General features: G+C 38.2%; 1 protein-coding gene across 1 annotated transcript in view; it reads left to right on the top strand.

Annotated features, from left to right (window-relative positions):
• The window catches only part of Nup214 (nuclear pore complex protein Nup214), a 61640-nt gene extending 49510 nt beyond the window's left edge, over positions 1 to 12130 (top strand). The window contains exons 19-21 of the mRNA XM_071594524.1: positions 2698 to 2832; positions 7032 to 7236; positions 11392 to 12130. Of these exons, the coding sequence (XP_071450625.1) occupies positions 2698 to 2832; positions 7032 to 7236; positions 11392 to 11419 (368 nt within the window). The 3' untranslated portion in view covers positions 11420 to 12130. The remainder of the gene's footprint in view (positions 1 to 2697; positions 2833 to 7031; positions 7237 to 11391) is intronic.
• The last annotated feature ends 506 nt before the right edge of the window (positions 12131 to 12636 follow it).

Raw genomic sequence — 12636 nt, 5'->3', positions numbered from 1 at the left:
AATCACACCTTTAAATTAATCAAATTAATACCAGATTAGTGCATGTATTGAAATAAAAAATGGGAGGTGGATTCATAATTTTATGAGGTCAATAATAAATTTTTGTAAGCTGTTCTAAAACAAATTTTTTTCATTGTTCTAAGGTACCAATGTATGAAACTGCATCTTTGGCTGTTTTTTCCAATAAATTATTTAACAATGATAATAATAATTATAATTATTATGATGTATAATAATGAATAATATTATCATTAAAACAAAAACTGATAGGTCATCACTATTGCATTTCTTATATAATTGCACTTATAATTTCTGTTTTCTGTGTAAACAGCATGTATATGTATTTGTCCACCATTATTCTAAAATCCTCCACTGTCATAGTCCATAGCATGTAATCCTTGACTTTTTTGTCAATTTCTTAGGAAACTAATATGGGTAACATCATAGTCATTGGCTAGAGTGCTTCCTTGGTTACAAGTATAGGAAATTTTATCAAAATGACATATACTTGACATCGTAATGTAGTGTACTTAAGCTTTAAATTTCAAGACCTGCACATTATGCAATGCTTAATACAAACTACGGTAGAAGATTGATGTAACGAGTGCTCAAGGTCTCCATGGAACTGTATGTAGTTAATGTTATTACCAATGGCGATTTAATTATCCCATATTAGCTAATTCCTATTACTTTTCAGAATATTAAGTCATTAATTGTAACATTCTGCTATTCTATTGATGGTAATAAATCACATTTTAAATGACTCTGTACAATATCTATAGAAGGCATATAATGATTAAAGTATTTCACGGCCCATAGGGCACACCAGCGCATTAGATTCAAGGTGTGATCAAAAAGAGACCGGACTGATTTTATAACTTGTTTATTTCCATGGATACAGCTTAATCGAACTTGTTGCCCTCAAAGTACGTGCGTTAGCTGACGATACACCTTTGCCAATGTTGCTTCCAGCTCTCGAACCCTGCGTGGTAAGCTGCCCTAGGGATCCTCTTCAGGTCCGTCATACAATTAGTTTCAATGTCCGCAATAGAGTCGAATCTGCACCCTTTCAGAGTTGACTTCAACTTTGGAAACAAAAAAAAGGCTGATGGAGCCACATCTGGAGAGTAGGATGGCTGCAGGATCGCGGAAGTTCCGACTCTGGTGAAAAACTCTGTCACGATATGCACCATGTGAGCCGGCGCGTTATTGTGGTGGAAATGCCATGCATTGTTTGTCCACATGTCCGGCCTCTTTTGGGTAACTGCGACCCTCAGCCTCTTCATAACCTTTAAGTACCTGTAGAAATTTTTGTTGACGGTTTGACCTTCAGGGACGTATTCGTAATGAACCAGCCCTTGCCAATAAAAGAAACACACCAGCATGACCTTCGCATTGGACTGGGACATATGAGCTTTTTTTGGTCACGGAAATTGAGGACCTTTCCACTGAGAAGACTGGGCCTTTGTCTCAACATCATAACCGTAAACCCAGGTTTCGTCACCGGTTACAATGGCTTTAAGAAACTGTGGGTTGGCATTGTCTCGATCCAGGAGTTTCTGACAAATGTCCACACGTTGTTGTCTCTGTTCATAAGTCAGCACCCACGGGATGAATTTTGATGTGACGCATGCCATGCCTGAAATGTCTGTCAAAATTGTCTAACAGGATCCAAAACTAATGTTCACTTCCTCGGCTATCTCCCTAACAGTTGAGACGTGACGAAGTGGAAGGCCACCCCGTTTGCGAATCTTCATCTGTCGAGGTTCTGCCCGATTTAAAACGACTGCACCACTCAAAACACTGGCTTCAACTCATAGCTTCATAAACAAAGGCTTGCTGAATCATTCTCGATGTCTCCGTAACATATTTTTCAAGTTTGAAACAATATTTCACACGCACATGTTGTTCTTCTAGCTCCTTCATTGCTGTCGTTGCAAGCGGCGATGAACAGGCTAAGACACGTACCGCTGCTGCTGCATAATGAATGGACATAAACAAACAAAACACCTCTTATTTTGGTCATCAAATGTGTCGCTAGATCGCACACTGTCTCTCGTGTCGATCCGTTGAACGGTTTGCGCAGAATAAAATCAGTCCGGTCTTTTTTGATCACACCTTGTTCACCGTGATTTTTCATGTCAGAATTTGTGAAAAATATTTTGTTCTGAGAGGAAAGAAAAAATATTTTGATGTTGACTATAAACATGAAGAAAATTGAATTTTTACATAATAACAGCTGCGGTAATAATCCTGGTAATAATAATGGTAATTTGTCATCACTGGGCGAAAATGCCTTTCAGCTGCCTCGTTTTCATGGTCTGAAGCCTAATTCACAGATGTCTAGCTAAATGCAATACTGTTTAACAATATTCTCTCTTTAAGATCCCATGAGGTTATTATGATTTTACCTTATTATGGAAGTTATTAACCCAATGCATATTAACTTTCCCAGCTCCACCACATGCCAGATGTAACTAACGGCATTACAGTTCCAACGAAATATTGAAACTCTGTCGCTTACTGCTGACTCAAAACAGTGACACTGATGAAGTGAGTTCTGAAGATGACCATTCTTCACCAATAACTGCTGGTTTAATTGTAGATGATCTCTTCTTTCACTCAGGGTGCAATAATATGTCTAACTGTCACTTGCTAAATGTTTTGTCATGGGCCTCCATTTTATTTCCCCTCCAGGTGGATTTGGAGGGTCTCCAGTGTTTGGTGCAATGGCATCTGGAGGGTCCAGCCCGAGTTTTGGTGGGGCAGCAACATTTGGAAGCCCTCCTGCTTTCGGAAGTCATGTTTTTGGGGCCTCAGTGTCAAATACAGGTTTGTGCCACATACTGGTTTTGGCATAGTGAAAAATCAAATATTCCAGTCTGATAGAATCATACTTTGTTATACATATATTATAGAGGTTTCTCATCCATGAATGCAAAGCACTCGTGGAGCTAAACAATTCTTCTGATATCAATGAATGTAAAATTCAAACAAGGCATGCCATGCGAAAAAGATAAATTATGCACAGTTTTAGTCAAATAAAATTAATGTACAAATTGTTTAGGATAGTGAATTGTCTTCATCTTTTATTCTACCGTGGAATGAAACAACCTAAAATGTGAATTCAATTTAGATAAAACAAATCACATTTGGTTAGGTGTTCTGGACTTAATACTATACAAATACATCCTGATTGTATTCTGTATTCCCCTTCTGTTAGTGACCTCATTACTGCAATGGCATCACTCGTGCCTTTCCCCTTCCTGAACCCAAACTGATCATTCCTTAAGTAATCATTTGCCCTACTCTCTATCTTTTTGTTGATGATCCTGACAACCACTTAAGCTGACTTCAAAATCAAAACTATTGTTCTGTAGTCTTCACATGAAGTAGCCTTGACCTTTTTTGGAAGAGGAACTATCACTGATTTCAAAGTGTCTTCATGTCTTCAAGCCAGATTCCTTTCTCATAAATGCTTCAAATCAGTCATTATATATATCTCTTGAATATAATTTAAATAATGACTTGAACTGTGTTGTATTCAGCTTAACCCTTGACAAATCGACAGGTATCACAGATCTTCTGCAATTTGCAGTTATCATAAGTTTTGTTTCACCTGACTTCGTTGTTATTGAAGAATTATTAGAATTAGTAGCACTTAAAGAGTCAACCCATGGTGTCAGTGTTAAAAATGCATCAGATGCCGTAGTGAAAACTTTTGATGAGCCTCTTAATAAACTTGTAAGCATTGCAACTGATGGAGCTCCGGCAATGTTGGGTGAGAAAATCTGTCTTATTGGGCTTTTAAGAGATGATTCTCAAATTCCATAATCCATACCGATTCACTGCATAATTCACCAAGAACATCTCGTTACAAAATATTTAAAATATCCTGATGTAATGATGTTACCAACAGTGTTACACATTGTAAATTACATTCGCACCAATGCAAAAATCATCGACAATTCAAAAATTTCCTTCAAGAATTAAAGGAAGAAGAACTTCCAAATGACATCAATTTCTTTTGCATTGTTATATGGTTATCTAGCTACAACGTATTAAATCGATTTGTAGAATTGTTTGATCCGATAACTGTATTTCTAAAAGAAAAGGAAGCAACCTATTCAAAATAAGATGATGGCAAGTGGTTACAAGACTTTATGTTTTTGACTGATGTCATGGAACATTTGCAAACACTGAATTTACAATTGCAGGGGAAAGATGAAATAATATCTGACCTCTCACAGTGTATATTTAGTTTTTAAAGCTAAATTACAACTTTTTCAAAAGGACATTAAAATTAAAACATTTGACCATTTTCCTCAAATTAAAAAAATTTGTTCCAATATTAAACAATGATTATATAAAAAGCTAGAAGGAATATTGACGGAATTCCAAAAAGATTTCAAGACTTGAAACATTTTAAATCGTCCTTGAATTTTTTCTGAATCCATTTGAAATTCACATAATTCAAGTGAGTTTTCCATTAGTGATTAATTGTTGAGTTTTCCATTTTCAATATAATTATGACCCAAAAAGCATCTGGAGAATAAGAATAAATAGAGATGCGGGAAGATCAAGCTCTACAATTAAAATAAGAGGGTCATCCGGAAAGTAGTACCCGTTCGTGAAATAAAAAGACAAAAGTAAATATTAACAAACATAAAAAATTTTATTTGAAAGAGGATACTTTAAACTACTTCTCAACATAATCTCCAAGCAAATTAAGGCATTTGTCATAACGTGTGACAAGTTTCTGTATTCCTGCTGCATAGTCCTTCGCCGCCAGCTCATTGAGATACGCGAGGGACCCATCTTGCACAAATTTTTGCATAATGCAGATGGTGTTTAACAATTTCATGAACAATTGTTCGAGAAACATTGGGAAAATGCTCACAGATGTCATCAATTGTGACGCGCCGATCGTTCCTCACGAATTCGTCAACTGAGCTCACCAGTTGGTCTGTAATGACAGACGGTCTCCCCGAACGCTCATCGTCGTGTGTGTTCCCCCTCCCCATGTTGAAGTTGCGACACCACCGCCGAACAGACGACTCGTCCATTACATTGTCTCCATACACCTCCTTTAATTGGCGATGAATATCACATGGGCGAACGTTTCTTGCATTGAGGAATTTAATCACTGCCCTCACTTCACAACTGGCGGCGTTCTCAATTTTTTTAAACATTGTAAACAATCACAGAAACAACACAGGCAATGCTAGCGTCACGCAACTTGGCTCAGAGAAGGCAGACAAGCCACTGAAGCTATCTGACCTCGTCCATCGGCTACTCGCGTCGTCAGCACTTCATGCGGCACGAACGGGTACTACTTTCCGGATGACCCTCGTATAAGTCGACCCCGAATACTGAATTTTTGGAATTTGTAAATTTTGAAAAACAAAATTATCGGTAGATAATATTCCAGCATTCTGATAAGGAATTGAAAAATTATCTTAGAATATTAATGAACCACTTAAGATTGAGACTTACGTTACGGGTTCGAGACTCAAAATTTCTGTGCTACCCCGCGTTGTTAGCGGCTGCGACATCATTGGTGGGAGCGTAGCACAGAATAAGAGAGTCGTATTCGGTTTAGGAGTCTTTTATTTAACCCTTATCAAGCAATGGGGCTCAGGCACCAGGGAATAGGGACAGGCAAGTGGGGCAAGGCTGGGCATCTCTGGTGTGGTTGTAGGAGCCTACGACTGACGGACTCAGAGGCAGGGTATCGAGTGAGGAATGAGGAAGGGAGGTGGGTCGTCGGGATAGGTGCAGGGAAGGGCTGGGTGTGTCTGGTGTGGTCGTAGGCTCGACCGACGGACTCAGATACAGGGTATCGGGTGAGGAATGGGGCTCCTGGTTTAGGAGCGTCTCGCTTTATATAGCATCGCGCCTTCGCGGGGAGGGACTATAAAGTAGCTACATGGTGGCTACATTGTAGCAACAAGGGAATTGGGTAGTGGACATTGTCTTACCTTGGTTTCCGCGAAACCCACACTACATCTCCATACATTGTCTGGTATGCTGGGGGGCACTCCTTGGGAGAGTTAACCGATAGTGGGGGTTTCCAAGAAACCCACACTACATCTGTACCAGAATCAAAGTATTCTGAATTAAATAAGGCTGCGTGTCGAATTATGTCTATATTCAGAACAACATACTTATGTGAATCATTTTATTCTACTTTAAAATTTGTGAAATCCAAACACCAAACACTAACCAGCATCTGAAAGAATTAATGAGAAGTGCTGTCGCCAATTATTCACCAAATTTTAAAGAATTATCAAGAGGAGTAAAATAAATGTGTTTAATTTTTAATATTTAAATTTAATACACATAATTTGTATTTAATCTCTATGTTTTCAATAGCTATTATATCTGTAAAAAAATTTTTTCAATACGATTTTTGGAAACCTTTTAAATATGTATTTAATTGTTGCTTACAAAAAATTACAAATTTTGAGAAATGGCTCGGACTATCAAGGAGCTTGGCCATCCCTGCTGTATATCCTTCTGCCCAGTTTCGTATTCAGTACCATGGCCAGTCCACATTGAATCACATCTCTTCTCCTCCCCTTCCCAATACAAATTACTCTGCAACAATCCTTCCGGTAATCCCCTCTGTCCCTCCAACTCACATCATACAGACCTAACTTTTTTATGCCTTCATTTTCTGCTCTTCTCTCTCATTGATTTTTAACTTACTTTTTCTCATCATTGTTCTAACATTACATGCATCTAACCTAACTATTTTGTTTCTCTTCTGGGCCTTCTTTTACTCTTCTTTCAGCTTTGGCGTCAAGAATCCCTAGTTATTTTTCCAATGAAATGGGTGTCCTTAAGCTATGCTATCGAGGTGTATGTACACAGTTTTGTGTGTTTAAAATGTTAAACTTTTCTCATATGCATTTGGAGTGATTACAATCGGACAAAAATGGAAGTGTATAGGTTGACTTTCTAGGAAAATTCAACTAAAAATATTACATTCCCTCACAGTCCTAGATTTTTTTCTTTAATACCCACAGGTACTAGTAACGTCTTTGGAAGTGGAGGGGCATCGTCGCCATCAACTTTTGAAAACCTGGCTACTGCTCCGGGTCTCACCTTCGGAAATCTGGCTCAGGGTGGGGGTACCAGTCCATTTGGAGCATCACAGTCGCCACCAGCACCGACCAGCACCTTTGGGAGTGGTGGTAACACCAGTAGCGCAGCTGGATCCTCAACTTTTGGGTATGTGCACGTGAGCAACTAATTATTTGTTGTGGTGTCTCACTCTCTCAAGTGCTCCATTGGGTATCTCCCCACTGGCATTGAGTGGAGCTGGGTACCGTACTTAAATAAAGTTGAGATGTGCGGGTGTGCTACATTGGAACCTTCCTCGGCATTAATGAAGCAAGAGGTTGCAAGGTGGAGGATGATGAGAGAGGTAGGGGTGATGCTAGGAATGCACCCGTATTTGTTTAAACATTCTAGCAACGGACAATCTCTGTGAAGCATCTTTAAAATTTTATTTCCTTTCATTGTGATGACCAATCAGCAATGAATCACTAGTTTTTCAAAACTGTAAATAAGACAGTGAGCTCTTAATTTAATTTTCGACTTGGGAAGGTGTGTCCCGATCCAATTGTTAGACGCCTATCATGTTCGACTCAAGCATGACTTTAATTTAATCTTGAGATAACTTTGCAATGGCATTCACTATTGTGTCATAATGTGTTGTGAAATATCACTGCATCGGCTTTTAAGCTTCATTAGTTTTTACTTCTAAGCAATGAAATTGTGGCTAAGGTCCTTGGATCCAGTCCCAGTCTAGGAAACGTTTTCAACTTGAAGTTTGCTCACTTCCACCTTCACCACTAACCTTGTGTTTGCGCATTGTGTGTGTTTTTATCCCTTTTCCCTATATCTACGAGGTTGGTCCCAGAAGTACCTGACCCAACAAAGAAAAAACAAAAATTTTGGGAAAATATATATTTATTTTTCAACATAATCTCCTTTCAGCTCTATACACTTTTCTCAGCGATGTTCAATAAGTTTATTACCCTTTTTATTTTTAAGAACTGTCTTGCTCCTAAAAATAACTATAAGCTGTTGACATCACTTCTTCACGGTTGGAAAATCATTGACCACCGAGCCAATTTTTCAAGTTTGCAAACAGAAAATAATCTGAAGGGGCTAAATCTAGTGAACATGGTGCATGAGGTAGCAATTCAAACTTCAATTCATGAATTTTGGCCTTTGCACTGACAGATTTGTGAGCTGGTGAATTGTCTTGATGAAACAATACTTTCTTCTCAGCCAAATGCAGCCACTTATGCTAGATTTATTCGCTCAAAAGTTGCAATAAGTTTGCGTAATACTTGCCGTTGATAGCTTTTTCTTTTTCAAGATAGTAAAAGAATATTATCTCACGCGTCTCCCAAAAAACCGACGCTATGACCTGGCCTGCAGATGAGATTGTCTTTGCCTTCTTAGGCAAGCCGGTTTTCCCTTTCTGAATCCATTGTTTTGAATGTTCTTTTGTCTCGGGTGTGAAGTTATGGACCCATGTTTCATCCACGCTCGGCTCTAGATTTTCCAGTGTAAAGCTGTCCAGCGAGTGGATACGAATTTTCAGGATCACATATCCACCATACGTTGATTCCATACTTGGCTGGCTTTGATGGAATATATGGAGTGAATTTAGTTTGGCCCCGGTATGCAAAAAGTTGCTCGTCGATTGTCAGGTGCTCTGTTGGCTTATAATGTTTTGCCAAATTACTATTGAGCATTGTCCAAAGGTCTCTTATAGGAGCAGTTTTATCGCTCTCCATGCGCTAAGCACGAGTATTGGTATCATCAAATCGAATAAAACGAACGATGTTCCAGGAGTGACTGTTTCCCATTCCCACGATACACTGGATATGAGTACGACTTCCACATTTCCCTTGCATTTGTCAGTATTTGAGTTATTGGCGCCAGGGGTTATCAGAATAGCCGGGAATGCATAAAATTCCTGAAGCTCAAAATCTTTCCACACGAGTGGTTTTCCCCTGGATGTTTTTCATTGTATGCTGCATATGTTGAGCTTGCATTTTTATTTGTATGACGTATAATGATATCAGCCATTTCCGGAGTGAAAAATAATTTGAATGTGTCAATAACTGGCAGCATGTTGGTGTTCCTATTAGGTCCACATCTCTGTCGCACAACATTATACCTTGCAACTTGATGGTTACTTGTTGGTGCCTCAGCCCACTGAGTACCATCTTTTGCCGTCATTCCTGACCCACCAAATGTCAGTTCTATTTCACTTTCTTCTCCTTCCACATCGTCTTCGAGTGCATTCCCATCAATTTCTCCTAAAAATATATACAATATATAAAATGCAATACATAAAATATCATAATTATTCTCGTACAAAATAGAAAATAGATATGTAAATTACCAGCATCATCACAATTGGAAGCTGCCACCTCAATCTCTGGAAAATATTCAACGTCGTCACTATCCGACATGTGGTCATAATCACATTCATCTGCTTCGAATATTTCATTTAAATGTCTTCTTCTCTGAGAACGGGTTCTTTCATTGGAAAAAGTTTTCAGAAATTATTCACTATTCAAAAATTATTTACTATTTTTTGAAGTATTGAACATTTAACATCGAAAACGTACCACCATAAAGTTGATGAATCTTCCAATGTTCTATACGATTATTTATTTATAATATTAATAATATTCAATATATTTCTCACTTTAACTTTTAATAAATTTTGGGCATTATAATTGTTTACTTTTCACTATACTTAGAAAACTTGCTTCAGCATCTGCTTGGCTTGAACACAACCTTGAGACTGACGATCGTTTTTCTCCTTTGTTCGTGATGAGGAGGGAGAGGGGGGGTACCTCCACCTAACGTGTCTGTGCCTGCCTTGTAGCCTAACTAACCACTTAGCCGAGTGACGTGCATGGATGAATAAGTGAGGCGCAGTAGGTGGGTACCCGGTTATAGAACAAATGGTGAAATTTCGGTTATGGACCGGACGGTTAACTGAAAATTTGGGCATGAGAAAGCTGGGTGCAAGATGGGTGCTGTGTTTGCTCACACTCGAGCAAAGCCAGTGTGGTGAACATGTTTCAATCGAGTGTTTAGCAAAGTTTCACAGCAACAAAGCAGAATTTTTGCAGCGTTTCATAACTATGGATGGAACATTGGTTCATCACTTCATATCCAAAACAAAAGAATAATCAAAACAATGGATTCAGTTATCAATGGTGACAATTATGTGAACTTATTGCAACGTTTGAGCAAAGAAATCAAGCAAAAGCAGCCGGAGTTGGCTGGGAAGATAGTGTTGTTTTTTCAAGACCAGCACACCAGCTCACTAATCCGTAATTGCAATGGCCAAAATTTATTAATTAAAGTTTGAATTGCTATCTTATGAACTGCACCCTATTTGCCAGATTCAGTCCCCTTGGATTATTTTCTGTTCGCAAACTTGAAAAAATGGCTTGGTGGTGAAAGATTTCCCAAACGTGAAGAAGTGATGTTGGCAGTTGATGGCTATTTTGAGGAGCTAGACAGTTCTTATCATAAAAAGGGTATCAGACTTATTGAGCATCACTGGGAAAAGTGTATAGAGCTGAAAGGAGATTATGTTGAAAAATAAATATATTTTTTTCCAAAAGTTTTGTGTTTTCTTTGTTCGGTTGGGTACTTCTGGGATTACCCCCATATTTTTCTGGAGTCACATTTACTTGGGCTGGTATGACTGCATGTGATCTACAGTTCCTTAGTTTTCAAGCAAACTTGGCTTTCTTCTATTTTGGGAGAAAAAATTTAAGCTGGTGACTTCAAGTTTAAGAAAATGTTCGACAAGACATTGCAGTGCATCGGCAGCAAAATGCAAGATTATCATTGTTGAAAATTGATTTCATGGTTCATCATTCCAATTACAATTGTGATGTTGTGCTCATATTTCTTAAGGAAAAATTGAAAAAAAAGACTGCATATTTGTTGAAAATTTTGATAGTTGAATTAAGAAAATGAGTTGTCACCCAGTTGCTGTTCATCTGATGCCTAGTTTTTTTTTCCTCAGAGTGATTTATTCTAAACTGGAAATAGGCATGTCAGTAGTAGTAGTAGTAGTATTGAGGATTTGAACCCGGGCCCTCTGGGTGGGAAGCCAGTACGTTAGCCCCTGCATCATCTTAAAACCCCGAATAGGCATGGTGCTGACCTTATTTCATGTGTTTCACCGATCTATTATTTCCTCTATCCAAACAACCCATTTATAAAAATTGGGTAGTTTTCATATATTGGGAGAGTGGAGTTGAGTAGGGTTATTGTGGTGTGCAAGGCATCCGTCCATTTCACTAACAATGTGCACATTTTCTTTTGCAGAGGGAGCTCTTTCACCAGCTGGAGATGAGCTTGTGAAAGCTGTTTAGTTAGACCACCAACAGATAACAACTCAGCATAGTAAATGAATCCACGACTCATATTTATTTTCATTGCTGTTGAATTTGGTTGTGTTTGGGTGCTTGGTGACCGTGAATTTTTTCTCATCAAGGAGAAAGAAACTGAGACAGAAATGAACACCACTTGGAGTGTTTAGATCGTGATATGAAGTTTCATCTGTCTGAATTGAAATAAATTTTCTCCATCAGTGAAGTACATTCAAGTTGGGCAAGAGGGATACCCAACCATTTGAGATCTGGTGCATTTTGTGGCCCTTTGACATCTCTTGCTCCAGGGAGACTGGAAGCTCGAGGCCCTGGCCACCCCTGGCCACATGAGAGCACTGAGACAAGGAATGCAGGGAGATCTCAAGGGCTCCCTCGGCCAGGCAAGCTGTCAGTGATTGGCCACCTGATCAGTGGTCATTTTTTTTAATGAGACATTATGTTCTCAACAGAACAAGACCCGTAAACAGTGTGAGTGAATAAAATCTGCTTTCTCGATTTTTATCCAACTATGAAGAACTTGAGGCCCCTTCTAAATTAAAGTGGCCTTTTAATATAACACGATATTGTATTGTTAATTTCTGCATCTGAGATGAAATCATGTTTCCAGTTGGCATATGGTTTCACTGGAAAAGATGCAAGGTTTTATTTTTTCAAAATGGAGAATAAACTTTGTGTTTGACACTTGTGGTTTGCTTTTCTTTTGGATCAAAATGTTTATGTGAAAGGAACGACTGACTTGCTCACATCTTTCGTTCAATGCCACCTTGCTTGCCACAAAAAATGAAAAAACAATCACACCCAACCAACAAGCTCCCAGTTTTTTTACAAATTGATATATTTAAGTAGTGAATACGTTTTAAAACACTTTGCTTAATTTTTTTAATTGAACTATAGGGAAGAAATATATTGACTCAACCACATTACCAAAGACTACCTAAATATAATTAGATAACAGGCTATTAAGATTTGTTCAAAAAGAGCAGCTATCTTTTCAAAAATATTGAAGTAAAAGCCACATCCAACCAACAAGCTCCCAGTAGGTTTTGGTTTAAAAATTATTTTAAAAGTTAATTAAAATAAAGTTTTATTTACATTTCTAAATCCTTCGCCTAATATTTTTCGTGGATCTTCAGGTTAGTAATATACAAAGCTTACTTGTAATCAAACTAAAAAAACACAT

This window comes from Hetaerina americana, unplaced genomic scaffold (assembly GCF_022747635.1).
Source record: "Hetaerina americana unplaced genomic scaffold, ioHetAmer1.1.p SCAF_1, whole genome shotgun sequence".
NCBI lineage: Eukaryota > Metazoa > Arthropoda > Insecta > Odonata > Calopterygidae > Hetaerina > Hetaerina americana.
The sequence above is the reverse complement of the archived record's forward strand: the minus strand, read 5'-3'. Positions and strand labels throughout refer to the sequence as shown.